The sequence below is a fragment of the Ammodytes marinus genome (genome assembly GCF_949987685.1).
Source record: "Ammodytes marinus genome assembly, chromosome: 20".
Classification (NCBI taxonomy): Eukaryota; Metazoa; Chordata; class Actinopteri; order Uranoscopiformes; family Ammodytidae; genus Ammodytes; species Ammodytes marinus.
The window spans coordinates 10,641,123-10,664,983 of record NC_137224.1 but is presented as its reverse complement, the minus strand read 5'-3'; the positions used below and the strand labels follow the sequence as shown (position 1 = coordinate 10,664,983).

The following is a 23,861-nucleotide window of genomic DNA, read 5'->3' as shown; positions in this document are numbered from 1 at the left end:
CTCTCCAAGGGGCGTCCTGCTAATGACTGCAGCTTTCTAGGGCACTCCAGAACAAAACAACCATTAAAACAATGTTTCCTGATTTTCTTCAGTCACTTGGATATTATGATTCCCATCTGGTTTGATATTCTTGGCTGTTAAACGACACCTTATTAAGACAATTTGAGATGACCACTGTTTAACTGAAGGTTCAGTGGAGCCAACACAACACATATTCAACATAACTCAATTATAGTTGAACATTTTTAAGCTAGATTTTTTTAAATACGAGCCATCGTGTCGGTGAATGATTGACAGCTACCGAATGTTTCCCCTGGGACTTTTTTAAGATTCCAGTTGTCTGGTGGATGAGTAGCTCTTTCAAATTCTTCTCTTGTGACACATTTTATTTTCTCAACAAAAAACATTTGAAGGTTAAAAAACCAATGTGAGTAGAAAACAAGCAGTATGTACTGTATGTATGTGTGAGTGAGCATGTGTGTGTGTAATAGAGAGTGTGACTTCAAAGGACACTGCAGAGAATGTGGTGCCGCATTTTGATGGACACAGCAGCTGTCTTCACACACACACACACACACACACACACACACACACACACAAACAAACAAACAAGCTTATCTTCGACGTCCTGGAAAACACATGGACATTAAGACAGATATCGGAAAAACACATGTAGCGCTATGTAGTGGTATAAGTGCACTCAAAACTGTATGGTCAAATATGCTGGTATCTACATGACAACAATAGTGGATATGTTAATAATATCTAAGAAAACTTAGTCTCTGATCTTCTAATACTCAGGTTTCACTGATGTTCTGAGACAAGTGAACCCATAAATAACAAAGATGGAAATGTACTACAGTGGGCTAGAGGATAGAAAAATGTAGAGGCAAAACGGAATGAGTGAGAGTGAAGGTGTGAAGGATGAGCAGTGGAGAGAGAGTGAGCAAACTATTAACAACGGAAATTTCCAATTTCATAAAAAAAAAAATATCAGTTTTTTTAAAAAGATAATTTTGGAGTGCTATTTTGTTTATTGCAGCCATCGTGTTGTTCTTTGTAGTAAGTTCCAGTACTACTTCTGACATTTAGCCAGTTAGCGGACCAATAGCTTCATCAGTCAACTGTGACTAACACAGTTTTGTATCTCATGTTACGCTGTGTGTGCACAGGAAATGCTAATGACTTGAGCTGAGTGAAGGTAAATGATAAATGCTAGGAGGCAGCTGCACCGATTGACTCCACTTACAGTAAATCACAGTCATTTCAAAGCTATAGCGTATCTTCTCAAAATTGTAAGTTTACAATCACTCCAATAAAAATAGCTGTTTATTGTAATTATTTTTTGTTTGCTTGTTTGTTGTTTTGGTTCACTAACAATTCACATGGCTCGTCATTTTATATAACGAGCCATGCTATTTTGCTCAGGAGATAAAAGACAAACATGGATTCAACCAGGATCCAAGCATAACTATTTTAAAACTTAACAGGAAGCGATGAACTATGCCACCAAGGCAATCTAACTGAAATCTAATATATTTCTTAAAACTAATGGAAACTGTGACAAAACCTCTGGGCTTTTTCTTGTTGTGTAGAATTCCACCATTCAATTTGACAGTTTCCCGTTTAACCAAATGTATAAAAGCATCAGAAATCTAACTGTCCAGTGTTGTTCGATTGATGCGCCCTTTTTTTAGGCTTGGTACCTGAGAAGTTCAGAGTCTGGATCCAAAACAGTCATAAATTATAATAATAGAATAAAATAACAAAAAGTCATAAAATAAACATAATACTACACCAATAGTACTGGCGATCAATCCACGTAACTTAGAGTTATGAATGAGTTTGCCATTAGGTAATTGCTCTGCCTGGCAACAGCCATTCTGGGAAGGGGATTAGCAACGGGAACTGTGGGGCTCCACAAAGATCTACTGAACTTTGAGCTGGAATGCACACGATGCGAACAAAGACACACACACACACACACACACACACACACACTGAAATGCAGACATGCATTGCAAACCCAACTGCGACTCATACACGTGCCATTATGTATATCATACCAGACGCATAAAGTATGTAAGGCAGCATGCAGCAGGACACTGGAGAAGCTGAAACTGTCACCCTGGAATCCAACCGTCCACCTCTCGACCTCTCTACTTTATTGTCTCCGGCCCCACACACAGACACACACTCACATACTCCCGCACTGACACCCTCTCTCCATACTAATGCTCTCTGTCACTCAGTCAGTTACACACACACACACACTCTGGTTCAGTTACTCAGCTTCCTCTGAACCGCCGCAATGGTGTGTAGTGCATTGTCACTCTCACTATTTTGCCACATAAGCACACACACACACACTATCGCAGACACACACAAGGCCACCAAGTTTAATCGGAGTAGTGATATTATGCAATTAAACGCAGACACAAGTATTCACAAGGGATTAGGCAAATCACTGCAATAGTACTGTGCCACCCCTCCAAAACCGTCCGCATACTCTCTCCCACGAAGTTCACATTCAAGAAGTAGAAAATACATCATTTGGACTGAATTCTACTATTAGAAGCATCATGGAGGTTTGAGGTTAGCAGAGGTCACCGGAGGGTCAGTGTTAAAAAGAACTCTGTTATTCTGGGCGGACAGACGTCAGCCTTAGACCCCTTCCTTCACAGAGTTCACCGAGACTTTTGCTGTGCAACAGTGCATTTATTGGTTATCTTTACTCTTTAAACGTTCATTTATAATACTTTCATAAGCTTTGCAACGAGATTCAAGTGTTTAGCATCAGAGTAAAAACTCGTTTGAGCAAATTCCACACTTGTAATTCATCGAAATATACACAGATGTGAGAGACATGTAACATAAGGAAGAAAAAAAGGGTCCGTTATTTAAATGAAAGTGAATTGATTTTTAATTAGAATAACTTGGCCTTTAGCTTTTGCCCTAACTTGACAACTTGAGCGAGTGATCATATAATCACCTCTGGTGCCCGTTACTTTCCTATGTCCCTGCCTAGCTAAATATGACTTTGGCAGAACAAGATGGACTCAATAAAACTTGTTCTCATTCTCCAAGTGCTGTAAATCCCTGGAAGATTTACTTCTGAGAAAGCCCAGTATTCCTAAAAATCCTTCATACCACTTGGACTGTGGTTTTACTTTAATTTAGTGAAAATGGAGCTGTCTGACAAGGCTGTCAGAGGCAAAATGAAAAAAAAAACTTGCACCCTGCCCACCCAATGTGACAAGCACGTTTAGATGGAGTGCACCTAAAGTCTATTTGAAAACCGGGTGAGGAGCCAGGTATGTTCAGCAGCTCTGGTATCTCAGCAGCACCCAGACACTTTAACCCCTCCCCATTCCCGGACGCAGTAAACCAAATCAAAGAGACATAAACCAAGCGCACCGAAATATGCCAAGGATGAGCATGGGAAAAAGGGGGCTTCAAATTAGTTGCCTACTTCGCTAGTGTATGTGTGTGTGTGTGTGTGTGTGTGTGTGTGTGTGTGTGTGTGTGTGTGTGTGTGTGTGTGTGTGTTTTTTTGTGTACACTCACTCACCCACCCACTCACTCACTAGACAGCACTACACACACTCTCCACTCATTCATCCCAGCGATTCCAAATCCTGGTTTGCGTCACCAAGAAACAGACAGCCTCTCTCACTCTCACCCTCTCTCTTTCTCTCTCTCACCCTTTCTCTTTCTCTCTCTCTCTGCAGTGTCCTGTTCTGTTCTGCCCTTTTCTGTCCTTTCTGTCTCCACAAGGTAATGTTTGCTTTCCAGCAGCTTGAGTCTGGACTGTCTCACTGCTGACTGAGTGCTGTGCTCATTTGTGTGTACTAACTCATAGGCAAAAACAAAGTTGTGTGTAGTTACAGATTGTATGTAGATACAGAGTCTACAGTATAACATGTACAGTATATTTTCTTATGTGTATACTCACACAGCCTGTGTATACATACTGTAGGTTTATTTGTGTGTGTATGTGTATGTGTATGTATTGTGTATGTGTATGTGTGCGTGTGTGTGTGTGTTTGTGTGTTTGTGTGTGTGCGTGGATGTGTGTGCATTGCTTTGAATAAGAAGAGCGTATACTACAGAAACACTCAAACCACTCTCCCTTATTAAAACATATTAAGATCATAATAACAAGTTATTAAATGAGAAATTTTAAACCAAACAGCGAGGGCAGCAATGCATTCACACACTATCAACCAAGTAACTGCTGCAGTACAAAAAGCCTACAAAGTGAAAGTAGCATTCAAATACACACAAATCTTTAGGCAAACGTCCTATCCATGCATGACTTCATTTTCTTTTGGACAGTAACAAAGAAGAACATATTTCCCTCCGAAATCTCTTCTGATGACCATATCAGAAAATGGAACTGAAATACTGGACTGACAGTAAAATCCACTCTATTGGACAAGAAGAAAGTGACTGAATGAAAGTAAAAAATGTCAAAAAAAGACAAAGAAATATCCTTCATACCTCAACTGAAGAGAACCGGGCTCAATACGAAGAACAGGACGCCTTTCGGTTGTCACACAGAAAAGCAGGTTAAGCCTTGAAAGAAAAGCCTCTTCTTGTGTGACTCACGTCTTTTGGTCTGGCCCCTCGGTGTCTCAGTGGGCGGATTATGATGCTGACACTTCTAAAGGGTCAGACTAAAGCAATACTGCACTGTCCATGGAATAGGAGGTGTTCCCCACACACACACACACACACACACACACACACACACACACACACACACACACACACACACACACACACACACACACACACACACACACACACACACACACACACACACACACACACACACACACACACACACACACACACACACACACACACACACACACACACACACACACACACACACACACACACACACACACACACACACACACACACGTTTTCTGTCAAGTCTTGTCCCCGGGATTCCCAATAGCCGGAATACTGTATTCAATGATATTTGTTTTGACCTAAACGTGGTCCAAATGAATACATAAAAAGGAAAACGCTTTTTTATTTTATTTTATAATAATAATAAAATACTAGGATACTGAGGTGAACTTATGTATGAAGAAATCAAATAAATAAAAATGTACTTGATAATAGTGCATCATTGGTTTGAGCTCATTATACCACTTATGACCTGCCGGCCCACAGAGCCCCTTGTTATGTAATCAGTTTGAAGACTTCTATACAGTAATGCATTCACTGGCTCTTAAAATGAATAAATTCACAGCCCATGTGTGGAATAGCCACTGTATAGGTGTGGGCCCTTTTTTACAAATCACAGGAAATAGAAACAGATCCCTGTAGTTACTGCAAAAATCAGTGCGGAAGGAGGTCAAGATGAATGGAGCAAGAGAGACGGAGGCGGAGGAGGAGGAGGAGGAGAATTAATGAGGATGAACAACAGAAGTCGAAGAAGACCAAACAATTATAAATTAGTAGAGAAGATCGACCAAAGCTTGAGGGAAGGGCTTGTCAAAACAGGAAGACGGGGATGGAAAGCAGGAGGAGAAAGAAAAAGAAGAGAGTAAAAGATGGAGGGGAAGAGGAGGTGAAGAATAAGTGATGAGGGAGAGGAAAGGATGTGAAAAAAAAAGTGTGAAGGGAGCAGGGGGGGGTGAAGAGATAAAAACACAGGGGAGCACAACAGAGGAAATGGAAAGGGATGCCAAGGGTGAATTCAATCATAATCCCCCGTTGAATTTCACAAGGAGCCGTTCACCAGACCCAGGAGCTGGGCCCGCTGGCCACACTTGTGCGATGCCAAGTCACCGTTCAGTATAAAATGTCACAGTGTCGGAGTGCTCCGGTGGGGTAGTGGTGCAGTGGTCGCGGGTTCGAATGCGACCTGTGGACCTTTACTGCGTGTCATCCCCCCTCTCTTTCTGTCACCCCATTTCAACTATCTACTATCAAATAAAGCTTGAAAATGCCACAAAAAAATAATCTTAAAAAAAATAAAAATGTAGGGGAGAACGGGGTAATCTGAGCCACTTTTTACATTTGCTCCCCTCTAAGCGAGCTAAAATGATTTATCACTCAAATTTACACATTACCCATTAATTCAGGATGTTTCCTAGAAATGGGCATTCGCAGAATTTTTTCAAGACAAAGGGCAGTGAAAATATGATTGTTTTAAAAAAAAGTTGTCATGTGGCTCACTTTACCCCAGCTGTGGGGTAAACTGAGGCAGACCAGAAAAATCAAGGGGGTAAAGTGAACCAGCTGGGGGTAAACTGATCCACTTACTTTTTCCACTCTGCAACTACCATAACAACACATATTGTAACAGTTAGAATCCTGAAAGCTAGCCACACATTCCAAACCTAATGTCGGACTAGTAAAAGAATGATGGGGTTTGGTCAATTAAGCAAAGCACATTTTCTAAACACTTGAAAGTAACTCTGAACAAAATCAAATACAACATATTATAATTCAAAAGGCTTAAATAAGATTCAAATGAAAGATAGAACCAGTTAGATTAGAACACCGTCTGGGGGTCAGAACACAGGACCCTTAGAGCCAGCTAATATGATTTTTTATTTTATTTTTTATTCAGGACACATGAGTGTCCTGAATAATGGACTGGACAGCTTGTGTCTGGGGGTCAAAGCATAGGAAAATCAGAACCAGCGAGAACAGCCTGGGACTCAGAGTCAGAACACAGGAGAAGACCCAACTGGATTATAACATCAACCTGTCATACTCTACAACTAGGCCTACTCTACATTCCAGCCCTGAAGGTTACAGGGAAAGATGAGAAAGAGCTCTTTCCGTGTGGTTGCCCCATGTCGTCTTCCTGGTGTATTTCCTTGGCATGATGGCTTTTCTACAATGTGTATGACATTAAAATAAAACATATGTTATGTAGTATTACATTAAAATATGTTTAAGACTAAACATTGTAGAGGCACAAGACTTAACTTGTGCCTCATGGTGGGGGAAAGTGAGACAGTGTCACTTTCCCCCACAGCATTTGGCTCACTTTCCCCCACCACCACAATTTGAGAAAAAACTACCTCTCTTAGCATTTCAGGCTAATCTTTAGCTAATATCATCGCATGGTTTTTATATGTTGGTAGTTCATCAACACGTATGATAGAAGTTTTTCTACGTGAATACATTTGCTTTGGCACATCAGTTGATTAAGTTGACAGCAAGAAAATTTACTTTTACATGCAAAATACCTATTTCGGTGAAAAAAACATGCTTACCACAGCACCATGAGGACCTCTCTTTCAGGGCCATGGGGAAATGAGAGGGGCTTGAAAACATATATCTCACATGACCACAAATGTTTTCCGTTGCCTAGATACAGGGGGTGGCTCACATTACCCGATGCCTCAGATTCCCCCGTTCTCCCCTACAGTGTGCTTTGTAGAACACTTCTAACGAGATTATATCAAATAAATATTAGATATCATTCTATCAACTATTGATTATTACTACAGGGAGAGTCACGGCGGGTGACTCCCAATGAGCATATCCTATATAAAAGAGAAGAAAACAAGAAGTTTAGGGGAAGTATGTGTCTTAATTGGGCCTTTATGTATTTTGTTTTTGGTAATCAGTTATGATAACATATTGTTCACACAGCAATTGAGGAGATGAAGACAATAAACAGAGCTTAATTAAATGAAGCAAGTCTAGTGTTGGCCATATTGTAGAAATATGTTTCAGTCATTCATCTTATTGCAGATCTCTGGTCTGGTTCCAAGCAGAAAAATCTACCTACAGTATTTACGAGAGCACTGTTTATGTTAACAAAATGTAAAGCGTCCCATTAGACAGTCATTTTAAGAATACTCTTCCTGGTATTGTTGCATACAATAACCAGTATGCATTGTAGCCAACACAGTGGAGGACTCAAAGAGGAAGATTGTGTGTGTAAGTGGTCGAGCAGTGGCAATAATGAATTATGTGTAATAGAAAAACAGTTAAGGCTTCTTGTACTGGGTTAATAGAATTCTTGTCTCTGAAATCTCTGGAAATGTAGCAGCTGGTGAGTAATATGTTATCACAACGGATAGGAGAAGAAAAAATGGTTGAGCATTAAGCTCTTACGACGAGGAGAAAGAGTCAGCGTGGAGAACCCGGCCCGGCAGATAGCAGGGGGAGAATATAAGAGAAAAATAAATATGAGAGTCTGCGAAAGAGAAAAGGTCAAAACAAGGGCCAAAACAACCTGGAACCCATTACCCAGAAAGCACCCTTCGGGACCCTTCCACCCCCCCACTTACAGTTCTCATGATGTCATAGTTACAGCGAGCCGCTACACTCTCTCTACATAACGGCATGTCAGAGAGGCAGCTAGAGATAAGCCTCTGACGAGTGTTTTTTTCTTCAGTTTCTTAAAGTTTGAGACATAAAACTAATCCTTGTACTACATGCAGATACACACAGACTAAAAAGATTTCAATGTAGATGTTGCATGTTAAATTAGAAACACAAAAGTTGGTATGAGTTACTGTTACTCTACTATCTTAAACTGTATATGTTGTTTTATCACTTATTAATGCTACCAATCTTTAACACTTGTTTGTTTTATTATGACACGAGAAGACCCCAGATGTACGTTCTGCGTGTCTTAAAAGCCTTTCTGCACAACTCAGTTTGCGTTGATCTACAGGTGTATTGCATTGAAGTTCAAACGTATGTGGACAGTGCTACCGTAGCAAGCACTTTCACTGTGCTTTAACCCAACCACAGCGTATTGCAGCTTCGTGAACTCAAGCACATCCTGTGTTGCTGTAAAACGGACTGACCTGACTAAAATGAAAATCTTAAAAGTGGAGCTCCTTAGAGACGCAAAAGTGAATGAATGAAAAGGCGCCTTGAGGCCAAATGCTATTTTTCTGAGTAGAGAAAGAAGTCGTAGTAAACGGTTAACTTACTGTGGGTCAGAAGATCTATTGAAGAGAAAGGACGAAAAAACTACCAAGCTGCAATCCCTCTTTGACTGTGTGTACACTTAGAAAAGTGAGAGAGGAGGCTTGAGCCAAAGAGAGCATGGAGGGAGAGAGAGGGGGAGAGAGAGAGAGAGAGAGAGAGAGAGATCTACATCAGCAGATCAAGTCTAGGGAGGAGAGCGAGAGAGAAATATGTTAAGGGAAGACACCGAAGCAAGAGACACAAAGAGTGGGGGGGGGGGGGGGGTAAAGACGGACGAAGAGGGTACCCCCATATTAGGTTATGGAGGAGACTGGCCCAATCGTAACCCAGCGGCAGAGAAGGGAGATTTTATCAGTGAGCTGTGCACCACACTCTAAACATCACAAAGACAGAGGAGACACTGGTGGTATACAAGATTTCAAATCGATCCTCCTCCTAGGAGCCAGTTCAATATGTAAACAATGTCTGACACACCTCAACTCAGGCCTCAGCGTGTGTTTTGATTAGGAGCCGACGCCGTTACAACAGAAGGGGAAAACAGAGCACAGAAGCCCCTGAACTGTGCAGTGGCTAACTACTAAGCATTTTCAAGATGAATTTGTGTCAATTGCATCATCGCCCACATTTTTATTTTGAAGTTGGTGTGTCTTTTAAAAGGGATGTGTCTGATATTTGCCAAGTGAATTTTGGATTGGACCAAAGGTTTTCCATACCTGATTACTTATTATCAGAAGTGTGTCACATGACGTAATGTATCCATTCCTGGCCCAATGACACATCAAATAAAAACTGCACATGCAGACCGTGTGATATGGTTAAAAGTTCTGCAAAAAGTAAGTGAGTGGACCATGAGTTGAGAGACCGATGACATAACGGCTACTGAGCTCTCATGTCAACAAATCCATCTCCGTGACAACTGAGCAAACTCCATTCGCTGATGGAAAAACATCTAACACTACTTGTTGCAATGGGATATGTTTGTAGTCGTATTAATAATATTTTCTATGTACCAATGTGATTTGATTATGTTTTTACAATGCCCACCGTATTACAGTTGCAGGCTATAACGCTGAAATATGGTCATATTGGTGAAGTAAAACACAAACCCTCCATATTGTCCCGGTAGCCTGATTAAATCCTTTGAGGCGTCATAACGGCTAAACAATAATCACGTTCTAGCTTGGCTGTTCATAGAGACAGTTGACACTTGGACACTTATATTCCAATAAATACATTTTAAGGCTGTATAATGTTGAGCCATCATAACACCATATTCATAGGAGGAAAGTGTTATTTTTTAAAATAATTTCTAGCCATGATTAAAAACCTTGCTGATATCAAAGGACTCTGTTATTTCTACTCTAATCAGTAATTGCTGATTAACCCCTGTGTAACACTATAGACACACATAATCACAACAATGACCGTTACTAAATGAATACAGCGTGTTCTATTGAATCTGACTAATCAAGGAGAAAAACATTAATCTGTTTCATGCCAAGGTGACATCAAAGTGATCTTCAGAACAAAGCAAAAAAAAAAAAAAAAAAACAGCTGGCCGGCTCCTCGGTCTTTGCTTTTTTGCATTTCTTTGATCATTACACAGCTAATGAGGCCGGTAATGAGGGGTCAGATTCATGTATTGCACTACATTCATTACATGAATTGCCTTTTAGAAGGCACAAAGTCCCCCCATCAATATGAATTAAGACAACGATGACACAGTATGTTGTTGTTGGTGTTGTCTTGATCTGTGCACATGTTTCAGCCACTGAATACTGAATACACAATAATTTTTTATCACCTTGTATTGGATTATTACAGCAGACCGACAACAACACAACACAATATTTGGACAGTACAAGAACAATATAGCAGATGGTCTGTTCATCCCGACAAGTGTGCTGCCCTCTAGTGAATATGCATGTAAGCACTGACAGCTAAAACTAAAAATGAGAAAAACGAATCCGTCAAGTGAAATCCAAGCAACTGAAATATTGGTCTGATAATGACAGAATTTAGATACAGGCTTTTGTTTTCCATAAAAACCATGGACAATTTTATTCATTTTTTACCTCACAATCCAAAGCGAAAAAAGTTGATTGAGTTTATTATTTTAATGATAAAATGATTCAACAACTATTAGTAATAGCAACTATTTTGATAATTGATTCATTGATCATTAATCATCTTTAGGTTTCGGATGGTAAGACGAATGAAACAAAAAGCAATCTTTAAGATGTAATCTTGGAAAGTCTGGTGGACATGTTTATAGTCCAGATGATGTACTCTATCTAATACTCCAGAAAAAAAACAGATTCATTGATATTAATGAAAATAATGTCCCTCCAGGAAACAATTTCTCTCTTCAATACAGAATCCATTCATTTACTAATTTACTTAGTGTAATTGTTGAAATTTAAAGAGCCTTTGGTGACAACTTTAATTTGCCAGACGCATTGGCTATTCAATTAACTAATTCAATTAAAGTTATGCAATTTCTGCCTAACACAAGTTGAGGAGTTGACTCAACTGAGAGAGATCAAGGAAGAACAGTCTTTAGGCCAAGCTTTTCTATTTTCCCATTTCTCATGAAACATAAATCATGATTCAGGCTTCGGCTGTCATAGAGGCTCACCGCTCACTTATGCAATCATTATGCATTCTTATGCATTCGTTCATGTGGCGAATACACTATTATCTTCTCCTCTAGATGGCACCAGAGGCTGACTTTTCATGATACTGCTCATAAAAAGTGTCTTTAAGGTCATCATCATTTCACATCAAAGCTCAAGGGCCGCATGGAAATTGTTTTCTAATTCTTAGTTGAAGGGATTCCTGCTAAGCCAGACACTTTACAGCAAGTATGATCCATTATCTTAACCTAACTTATTATTGATAAACTACTCAAATCAGCCTCGTCAGCTGAGCCCACTCTATTTATATTTACATTTAATAACAGATTTCACAAAAATATACTTTCTTGGTAAATTGGTTTAACACCCTGAATTCATAATGTATTTGGTGATGGCATTTTCTTGCTGCTTCAGGAAAACAAAAAATGCAAGCTGAAGGGTTTGATTTAGTCTAAATCCCCTCTCAAAGACTTCTCAAATAATGAGTCAAAGCATGAAGGAAGAGGGAAGTGGTAGGCTAATTTCACATAAATTGAGTTATTCATTGAGTGCAACCACAACAGCATGACCCACAACTGCCCCATGCTGTTATTTAACCAGTTTTAGGGCAATATTGTAGGTTCATTTCCTTCATAATTCTAAATAAGTTTTTTTTCCTGAATCAAAAGATGTTAGCTGTACTGGTGTTAATGGGTTATCTTCATCACTAAGTTATGATGACAACTGGAGGATTGCAGGAAAGCAGTGGGACACATGTTGCAGCCGTGTAGTTAGATGCTATGTCACATGAGGGTGATGGAACTGGGAGAGGTCAAAAGAACACAAGATAAGAGAGTTAGTCACCATGACAGGAAGTTCAAGTGTGTGTGTGTGTGTGCTTTGTTTACACTACTGCATATGGTCCCCTTGTGGGAAACCATTAAAGTTCACGTTGTGTATGTATTTGAATAAAATTCCACATCATGTCATGTAACAAAATAATGCATTTCCGATCACCCAAAATCTGACGAATAAATGCTATGTATTATTGATCAGGAGATAGTGTATATGCATACTGCATTCATCTCACTGGGTCAAAATGATCCACTGTTTGTCTTTGTGTGTCGGGTCCTGACCAGAAGTTTAACAACCTTGGCTCTGGTTCTCTGTAGGGACACATTCCCTGTTTCTGGAGCAGCGTCATTTTCCCACAATATCACAGGGATGCGAGAGGCCTGACCGCACGCACACGCGCACATGCACACACACACACACACACACACGCACGCACACGCACACGCAGTAACTCCATGAAGCGAATACACACCCATGTGCTGTTTTGACACCCTTCTGTCAGCCCACCACAAATACAGACAAATGGAATGCGTTTCAACAAAAACAAGCGTAGCGGCCACATGCGCTCCTCCTGTGCAGTGGATTCAGGCAGACTTATAAAAAGCGATGGAGCTGAGAATTGAGTCTCTTCAATGTTTAAAGGGCAGACAAGTCGTATTGTTGAAGATACTATCACTGTGAAAATCAGTACTCCTTACAGAGGCATGCTAGATATTTACTGTGCCATCCCTTTTCAGACATCTGAGTAAACAACAGTGTCTCCACACACACACACACACACACAGGCCCACACGCACACTAATCTCTGGCTAAGCCGCAACACCCAGCTGAGAGAGAAAGTGGCCTGCTCGGCACATTCCTTTGTAGTCGCACAATACACACAGCGAGAACATATGAGTGATAGACACAGGGTTAAATAAGTGTGACATACATGGAGGGTAAGCGCGTGTGTTAGTGGGTGTGTGTGTGGTGTGTGTGTGTGTGTGTGTGTGTGTGTGTGTGTGTGTGTGTGTGTGTGTGTCAGGTTGGTGTTTGTTTTCAATTCCCTTATTGAATCTTTTTTAGATTGATCAGAAAACACCCTCCTTATTAGAAAACATTTTTTTTAGATATTATATTTTGGTAATAAAATACTGAAACCGGATAAATATTCGTGAATGAGGTACTTAACTTGATTTTTTACTAAGGACACATAAGGGGTCCATAGCATAATGAGAGATTGTATAGGTTCTGAGCTTAACAATCATATACTGTATGGAATCAGTCCTCTGAACATACTACTTCATTTACTTTCTGCCCTTGTACCAAGCGCTTTCTGGAGGAGAAACATAGCCACCACTCAGAGAATCCACCTGTCTAGCCAATATGTCACAATAACATGCCTTGCTGATTACTCACACCTATATGCAGTAGACTTGCAAGCCAAGCCACAATGTTGCTCAACTCCAGTTCACCTTGTAAAAATGTTCATGCCATGCTCACCCTATTTTCCCCAGTCCTGTTTCATCTACTTTCTTCTTTTACGTTTGTCATCCAAACAGTGTTTTCCTCAGTGCATCACAGTGGTGGACACACACAGTTGGTTGCTAATTGAAAAGGCTCCCAGTAAAAGCTCAGGTTGTGCGTTCGGCCAGGGACAAAATACACTTGACTTTAGCTCACTGTCTGATAACCCTAACAAAAGACACAATTCAGTCTATTTACTGAAGCAATTATCTGGGAAGCCAATCAAGCCAATGTCAACTCATAAGAACGTTTAACATCGAATAGAACTCTTTAAAACGGATATTTGCATGACATTTAATCTTAAAGCGCTACCTTTGAAACAAGCACTAATTGGTAAGCGAGACGTGGTTGTGTTTGCAAGAGTTATTGCCCTGGGGTCATAAATAACCAGCCTTTAAAAACATACTCGCCAGTTTTACAGGCATGGTTATTTGACTAGCAAAAGGCTAGGAGGGCTGGATAGCATTCAACAGCGCAAACAAGAATCAGTTAAACAACAATTCCAATATGTGGCAGCCAGGCTGCATTTTAATCTTATTGATTGGACCAGCCCAGACAATATTTGCTGAACAGTAATAAAGCCAGTGCCAGGGTTAGACACCGTCAAATCAGCACTGCAAGTTCTGAGCATACGCCACAGAAAAATGGATTGGTTGTCCAATTTGTTCCAGAAAATACATTTCTGATTCTTGCGGCATGTTTTCAATCGTTCCCAATTAAGTTGTATTTCGAGACATCTTCACAGGCTGGGTTTTTAGACTATATAAAATGTTGCTTCATTTTATATTTCGAAAGCCTGTATTACCCTTAAAATCAGTCTCAACCGAGGACTGAGGAGGCACTCAGACACTTAAATGTGTTAGTACAAACAAAACTTCTTCAACAGAACGACTGCTTATGGCTGATCTTGGCTACAAAAAGGAAAAAAGCAATTTAATATTTGGACCTTCAAATTAAAAGGAAAAATTGAAAAAGGAGAAATCTTCAATCCGTCTGGCTTTTTAGCCAAGAAAACTATATGGGAGACTGAGTAAGCAACACAGTTCATTTAAGCTGTGTGCATTTTTATTTTTCAGTTAAACCTGAAAGACAATACTAATTGTTGGCGATCTGTGCTATAAAATACGAAGCTCTGCCTACTGTTGAAAAAAAAAACATAAAAGATAAAAGTCCTAGTCATGAAATCTATTGACATGACAGCCAGTCAGAGATATTTTTATATTCACTTTCCCAGCACATGGATATTCCTGGATTTCACATCCTTTTTTTGACACACATGAGCTGAAATGGGAAAAGTGCAGAGCTATTTGCATCCTGAGTAATGGAAAGACAATATATTTACAAGCATACATCACTCAGCCTGACTCCCAGTCAACCCAAAACTGCCACGGTAGAGTGTTTAAATCAACATGCCTGTGTTTGTGTGTCTGTGAGTGTGTGTATGCATGTAACCACAAGGGTGCACAATGGTTACTTACTACTTAACCTGACTCCAATTTGACTTCAATGAAAGGACACAGCAGGGCTCTAATTGGTATCCTCCACCAAGACAAACAATAAAATGATTCTGCCTTAAGAGACTGTTTGAACCCAATGCATGTAGGTGTGCGTGTGTGTGTGCGTTTTGTTTTAAACTTCACTAACACAAGTGGTGTGACAAGGGAACAGAAAGGAACACGGACAAATATATTTTCCATATTATTTACTCACCTTTTTGAAGAGCTATCATTACTATTAAAGTGCGAAAAACACAAAGTATTATAGGCATGATATCATGAGCTCTCTTTTGGATCTAAGCGACGTGTGTTCTGATTATGTATTTGCCTAGCTAACCATATGACTCCCAGGGGGGGAAATACAGTAATCAGTTAAAGGGAGGAAACAGAAATGAAACTTGTGCTGTTCTGGGGAATACGTCTATGACATTTAAAACATTTGATTGCATTTGTGGTTTCCTCTTGAGAGAATCAAAAAGCCCAGCCCTTCTATAATATTTTCCATCACATTCATTTTCCACGATGAACTAATACTACTTCAATGTAAATAAGACACAATTCCATGGCTTTTTGTCTTTAAGTTTAGTCTAAACTTTCTTTTTGTTTAGTCTCTCACTTCTCCCCATTCTTTCTCAAATGGTCCGTGTCCGATTCCATGCTAGATGTTCTTCTTTTTCCATTGTAAAAATCTAATTTTCTCCCTTTTTTCTTTCCTAGCGTGTTACCCCTCCCTCCCCCTCTCTGTCTGTCTGTCTGTCTGTCTGTCTGTCTGTCTGTCTGTCTGTCTGTCTGTCTGTCTGTCTGTCTGTCTGTCTGTCTGTCTGTCTGTCTGTCTGTCTGTCTGTCTGTCTGTCTGTCTGTCTGTCTGTCTGTCTGTCTGTCTGTCTGTCTGTCTGTCCCTCTCTGCCCTGCACCAATCCCTCCTTCATATAATCCTGTGTTCTTTGGCTCGCTTCATTAGTTGTAGCAATAAACACATAGGGCCACAGGATACCTCCAGAAAACTCCTCAACTACATTACTGCAGAGTCAGGCTTATGTGCCCCATATAGGGGGGCCTGTGTGTACCATGAAGTATGAATGTGTGTTTGTAGAGATAGAAGGGAGAGACAGAGACAATGTTTTGTTTTTGGGTGTGTGAGTATAATATAGCAGTGCTCTGCCGCTATACATGAAGAAATGAAAACTACAACAGCCACCTCATTATGTGTATGCATGAATGCACATGCTTATATTTGTACATGTGATTAGGCAACCATTGCAATGTGTGCACTCAGATTGCTGCACGCATATTATTACAATGACAACCTTTATACATTAGTGTGACCTGATGGTTAATAAGATGAAACCAATGTCCCATACTCTCTGATTTTCAATAATGTCTCTATCTGCTTAATGTGGACTAATATAATATAATATACAATTATAAATATATAGAAAATAGACAGAATGTGTTTCTTGGTGACTGCATGTTTTTGCTTGTTTGCAATGAGATGTCCTTCCATCTCCCTTTATAGTTTTTATGATCGTGATGACAACACTGCTCCAGCTCTACTAACTCTTTTAGTAGAGGTTCTCCGGTGATCCCTAACAGGGGAAGCTCAGATGGTGTTTTGACAAGGGAAGTGCTGGCAACTCCCCCCACCATTTTTTCAATAGGCTCATTATATTAAGCAGCTCTGCCTGGACTTTACTCGGCCCCGTATTTCTCTACGACCACAAAGGACCCATAAAAAACACTTTGGCAAAGTCTGAAGCATGCACATGAGTACGAGTGTGTGTGTGTGTGCGTGTGTGTGTGTGTGTGTGTGTGTGTGTGTGTGTGTGTTAGTATGGCGTACAGTCTGCAAGCCCCATTGAGACAGCCATCGGCTATGTTGTGGCTACGCATGAACCCATAAAAAAACTCAAATACGTAACCATGCATATTATGCAGAAGAGCATACAGTAAAACTGTGCACATCCCGTCATAAAAACGCAATTAATAAAGAAAATGGGTTCAAACGGACGGTCAATAGACGGCCGTCACCTTTTAATACCTTTAGGGACCTGATTTAAATAAAAAATTGAGGAAAAGTGATTTTTGAGAATTAAGTTTTAAAAGATAAAATAAAAGATGGCAACTATAAGCATCATGCCATCTAAAATACTATACAGACAAAAGTCTGTAGGCGGCTGACATAGACACATTGAAAATGACAGAAGGCTGCATTAGACAAGAAGAAGTAAAATATGCTATTTGGCATTAAAACAGAATAAGAGTGGTATTGTGTAATGCAGTGATTTCGGGGAGCTGGGATTCGGTCCCCATGTGTTTAGAATTTTTACAGGAAAAGGAGGGATAAGATAACAAAAAACAACAGGAGAGAGCATCCTGTGTGATGCTGTTCATTCCCCTAGCCTTCACAGATTCTCATAATGTTTGCACCTAGCCGACTTGTGTCACACAAAATACCTTCTATTGAAAAGCTCAATTGTGGCCGCCTAAGGTTTCCCCCTGTTATACCACACCAGTGAGAGGGTTTTGAAAACTCTCTCTCTCTCACTCACTCACTCGGAAACTTTGATAATAACACAGCAATGTCCCGTGCTTCTCTGCGTCTCATTCACTCACTTGCTTTTTACTCTGTCCTCCACCTCTCTCTCTCTCTCTAACTTTCTCACTCTGTCTTGCTCATTTACTCTCGTTCCAATTTCCATGGCTGTAACTTCAATGCGGATGCCAACTCTGCTCAGTCCATCGACACATACACACACAGACACACACACACACACACGCATACTCACACATCCAAAAAACACTTACACACTGGCTCTTTGTTCGGGGTAGGCCCCTGCTGCGGAAAAATTATTTATTCTCTGTTAGTTCTGCTCTCCATATCACTGACAGACTGAATGACCGAGACTTCTGTGCGTGTGTGTGTGTGTGTGTGTGTGCGTGTGTGCGTGTGTGCGTGTGTGTGTGTGTGTGTGTGTGTGTGTGTGTGTGTGCGTGTGTGCGTGTGTGCGTGTGTATGTGTGCACGTGTTGCTCTATTAACATATTACTTGAACAAATCATTCATCTTCCATGCGTAACAGGCATAAGATTTCAGCCCAAACACGGGTGAGCTCAAGCCAAGAACATTTTTTTTCCTCCAATGAACCGAGAATCAATCATGTCAAAAAATACTCCAGTGCCATGATTAAGTATTGCACTTTTTCTAGTGGGTTTGAAAAGCAAGCCGCATATAAAACACAATGCCATATCCTTTGTGGAAGTTCTATGTCATTTTAAATCACTTAAAGAAAAAGCACATTATAGCTTGAGGCGCAGCATAAGTGATGTAAGACCGTGGAACACCATAAAGATTGAATAGTTCCCACTGCAACATATTTCCTTAAAGGCAACCTTAATAACCCTTGGCACACAAATAGTATGGAAAACCTGTTTAATTGTGCTTTTTGACACTGCAGACTTTTGAGAAATCCTTTTCAAGATGCACTGGTAAAGTCCTTCCTTTAACGGGAGCGTGTTAACAGGAGCCTGGGTGTGAAAGATAAACTATCCAAGACTGGAGAAGCTCAATGCAATGCTGTCCTAAATCTACGTTTTCAACAGCTTTTACAGCCCATTTGAGCGCTGAATCTTAAACGTATGGACTCATGAAGTCTGTGTATTCATTTCTCTTACCTTCTGTAGCTTACTTCCAACCAAACGTAGCATCCCTCTGCAGACCCTGGATTCTTCTCCCAAAACACACATTAAATTGGGCCATACATCCTTCTTGCTGGGTTGCCATATCCTGTGATAAATAACCAGCTCCCAGACCTCGTCTGCGATTCTTCCTGATGGCAACGTCCTGACAATGGCTTTGGTTCCAGTACACACGGACTTGGTCACCTTATGAAAAGAGGGAAAGCCTTTTAGCATGTCTGTAGTTTTGAAGCACACTTTAAACGATGAACACTGAAAAGAGTGACAAAAGGGAAAAAATTAGCATGATAATAACAAACAAAACCAAGCTATCATATTCCGTAGGGGAGAGTGGGGTGAGTTGTGCCACTTTTTACTCAAAGTGACTTTAAAGTGAGGCTTTGACAGTAATGTCTCCAACTAAAATATGTGCATATATATCAGGATGGTGTGCATCCCTGGCAATAATAACTTTGGATCTGAAATAAACAGTTTAAGAAATATGGCTTTCGGAAAAAAGTGGTCTTGTGGCACAACTTGCCCCCGTTGCGGGGTAAGTTGTGCCTTTGGAGAGAATATGTTGGGGTAAATTGTGCCATTGATAAATATCTCATAAACTGTAATGTTATATACAAGCAAGATTTTTTTGTTTGTTGCATTTTTTACTTTATTAGACGGTGTTGGAGAGACAGAGTTGAAATGCAGAGAACCGACCCAGGGCCGGATTCTTTTTGATAAGCAAGCAAGCAAGATTTGAAACAATAGTAATTCAAGGAGCTATTTCGCATCACATTAGAAATGTTTTAGACACTAGTGTATTTTAGTGTAAATTCAAATCTTTTCTAAAACATTCAGTTCATTCCAAACCAAACCATTTCCAGGCCTGGTAAACAGCTTTTTCAAATGGCATAACTATTCCAAGAAGTGGAACCCCTGCATAAAACACTAAAACTGCCACAAGCCTTAAAAGAAGAGGAATATTCTTTACCTTTTGATTATTCTTGAAGAAGCGCCTCACTAGGACAGTGGAGCGCTCTTTACGGTTCCTAACAAACTCTGCGTTGTCGTCACAGAGACCGTCTCTGTCTCCCTCATCACTGCTGCTGTAGTCCACACTGCAGATCCTGGTCAGCCTGGAGGATGACCTGTCGTCGTTGGCCAGGGCCGTCTTCATGGTTTCTAGAGAGGCCCGCCGTGCGAACACTTTCTCCAGGGAATATTTGTCTACCCTGGGCCTCCGGTTGAGCCTCTCTAAACTAGAGTAGCCATCTTTAAAATGATGTCTGTGGATGTTTCCATTTTGCTGGCGGTGGTTGGAGAAGAGGGGGGAACTCGAGGGAGATGACGCCAGAGAGTTTGGTTCGCTGCTCGGACTGCACTGACGTGATGAGAGGCAGGGTGGTGGTGATATCTACAAGCAGAAACATGGGAGGATGCATGTTCAGTTTTATTTTTTTAACCTTTATTTATATACAGGTAAAAAAACCTACTAAAACTCTTTAAAACTGGAGATTATTTTCCCATGACCTATTCCCAAATTGCCATTCACACACACATTCATGCATTGATAGCAGGCTAACTATCGGGAGCAATTTAGGGTTCAGTGTCTTGCTCAGGGACACTTGTGGTGGGGGGGAAGAGGGATCGAACCACCGACCTTGTAGTTGAGGGTCGACCCCCCTACCTACTTCGCCACAGCTGCCCCTATCAATAATTGGGATGGGCACTGGTAGTGTATACCAACATAGAGGTTGCATTGATTCCTCCAGGATCGATCGAGTACCCAACGTTTTATGCTTATTCTCAATCAAAAGCAGTCACATAAGGATTTATTTAAAAAAAGTTCAAAATACTTTTTTCATAGCAAAAAAAGTAATTAATACAGAATTTACGTGACTTAATGTATAACAAATGGTGTAGATCTGTAATGGTAAAAAGTAAATACATAAAAAGCATGGGCTTAATAAACCAGCAGCAAATAACTATATAATACATTAATATAGGGCTTACATACACAAACACACACAAAATACCTTGAGTGCCCTTGCTTACCAATCAAGTTTGAAACAAGGATTACTAGAGGAATCGATCACTCACGCCCATCCCTAAGCATTTTAGAGCGCAGAGAACACATAACACAGCTGTGGGGGTAACAGCTGAATGTATACAATATACAAATTACCAGGGTGGGAAACTGCCGTGTTTATTACCTTGTGGAAAGCCAGCATAGACACAGGCAGGCTGCTACGGCGGATGTGTCGGCGTTTGGGCGGAGAGGGGCTGTTCTGAGGACTGTGGACAGGACTGGGGCTCGGGCTGATCCTGGATCTGAGGCCGTTGCAACAGTAGATGTCTGGACTCATGTGAACGCTTGACATGGTGCAGCAGGAGCAGCGCGTTCTGCCAGTATCCACACTCCTCTCTCCTGAGGTGTCCAGCTGGCATGGAAATCCCACTGAACTCTTCCCAGGTATGAGAGTAACTGTGTTAGTAATTCCTTTAGTTCTCTTGCCAGACGCTGGCTCCGGACACAAGTTCTCAGTGCTGGAGAGTTCTGAGCTGTAATCCGAGCGCCTGTATTCCTCGTCCAGAATGGTCCCTTCCCCGCTGTCACACGACAGTTTCCTATATAAAAGCAGGGAAGGACTGCTGCGCTGTTTGGTGAGCCACAGTTGGTCAGAGTATCGCCGTACTCCCTGGCTGTCACTCATACGCCTGGCGTCTCTGCTGCTGCCAGTGGTTGATATTGAAGCACGCTGGGCCAGGAGTGCGGCCCCGACCCCAGTCTGATTTTCTCCCGTCGCCATGGCGTCGCCCTGGATTGTCCTGCGTTATTCCTTTGTTTTACTGCAGCTTTGAAAATAAGCAACAATTTTCTTGTTAATGAAGAACCTAAGAGGTCTTTTTATTTAAAGTACATACAGTGGCTTGCAAAAGTATTCATACCCCTTGAACTTTCATCACATTTGGTCGTGTTACAACCACGCAAGTGCATTTATTTTCTTGGGATTTTATGTGATGGACCAACACAAAGGGGCGAATAATTGTGAAGTGGAATGAAAATAAAACATGGTTCTCTCCATCCAATCTGATGCTGAATCTGAAGCTCAAGCTATTTTACAAAGTAGAATGGGCAACAATGTCAGTCGGTAGATGTGCAAAGCTGGTAGAGACATACCCCCAATAGGCTTGCAGCTGTAATAGCAGCGATAGGTGGTTCCACAAAGTATTGAATACTTTTGCACGCCACATTTTTAAATTTTTTACTTACCGTATATAAAAAATGTAAAACCATGTTTCATTTGACATCCACAATTATGCGCCACATTGTGTTGGTCTATCACATAAAATCCCAATAAAATAAATGTACATGTGTGGTTGTAACACGACAAAAATGTGGAAAGGTTTAAGGGGTATGAATACTTTTTGAAAGGCACTGCATCTACAATTGGTTGCATTATACCGAGTGTGCAATGCAAACATTGGTCAGATAACTAGGACCCTCTAAACTCCTAACACTTGAGATGCGCTGTCTTCCTTCTCAAGTAATGGCTCCATAGAGCAGCAAGAGGAAATGAAATTTGCAGAGGAAATGGAATTAGCCGACTTCCAAAACCTATATATCATGCAAGGTGTCAGCATCCTCATGTTTTTAACTCAGCTGATTTACTCCAGATGACATATGATCATGAGTCTACCTTGTGATTGATTGAAATAGTTGACTTACATATTATACCCAAGCACCATCAATACCTTCTGTATTTCAATGAGAGAGATCCACTTAAGGCCATGCTGCACACCAGGCACAATAACGTCAGATGTGCGTGTGTGTGTGTGTGTGTGTGTGTGTGTGTGTGTGTGTGTGTGTGTGTGTGTGTGTGTGTTGTGGAAACAGAAGCTTGTGCAGCTGTACAAACCGTAAGATAGAGAACCCGCAGCGGTGACCCTGGAGGACTGAGGAATTTCCTTGATAGTACGGTTCACAGTCAAAGCTTACAAGGCCCTGTGTGTGTGTGTGTGTGTGTGTGTGTGTGTGTGTGTGTGTGTGTGTGTGTGTGTGTGTGTGTGTGTGTGTGTGTGTGTGTGTGTGTGTGTGTGTGTGTGTGTGTGTGTGTGTGTGTGTGTGTGTGTGTGTGCGTGTGTGTGTGTGTGTGTGTGTGTGTGTGTGTGTGTGTGTGTGTGTGTGTGTGTGCGTGTGTGTGTGTGTGTGTGTGTGTGTGTGCGTGTGTGTGTGTGTGTGTGTGTGTGTGGGCTCTAGCTCTTGGTCCGCCTGACATGTAACTGGGCCATAGTTATCCACTCGCAGGACCTATGAGAGAAAGAGTAAAACAATATATATATATATTTATCTAGTTGCACAAGAAACTTCCATTGTATTTTTAATTGACAGTAAAATACATATTCAACCTTATTAAAATGACCAATACAAATCACTACTTAGAAAAAAAAACTTTGATTCCATAAGAGCATATGAAAGAAGACAGAGTTTGACCGCTAGAGAGAGAGAGAGTGAAAGACTAAAAATTGAAAAGATAAAAATGTGTCTAATGTCTACTTCTTTCATCACATCAGTTTTTCTTATCTATAACTATTTAGCCTAATGTCCTATGTGGATGTATAAGGTTTAGGAGTTGTTATTATGTGCTTGATATGTTAAAATAATTGAGTTTGTTTGGACTATCACTTCTCGAAAGGTTAAACTGAGTTCATCAGTTGATGTTGTGTCTTGAAGAAAAAGTAATAATGATAATGGATTGGATTTATATAGCGCTTTTCAAGGCACT

At 40.7% G+C, this 23,861-nt stretch overlaps 1 protein-coding gene across 1 annotated transcript in view; it reads right to left on the bottom strand.

The window, feature by feature from the left end:
• The window catches only part of plce1 (phospholipase C, epsilon 1), a gene marked incomplete at its 5' end in the record, with an annotated part of 69,882 nt that extends 46,775 nt beyond the window's left edge, over positions 1-23,107 (bottom strand). Inside the window, 4 exons of the mRNA XM_080049640.1 lie at positions 19,075-19,284; positions 20,066-20,488; positions 21,288-21,930; positions 22,995-23,107. Of these exons, the coding sequence (XP_079905766.1) occupies positions 19,075-19,284; positions 20,066-20,488; positions 21,288-21,884 (1,230 nt within the window). The remainder of the gene's footprint in view (positions 1-19,074; positions 19,285-20,065; positions 20,489-21,287; positions 21,931-22,994) is intronic.
• Positions 23,108-23,861: the final 754 nt, after the last annotated feature.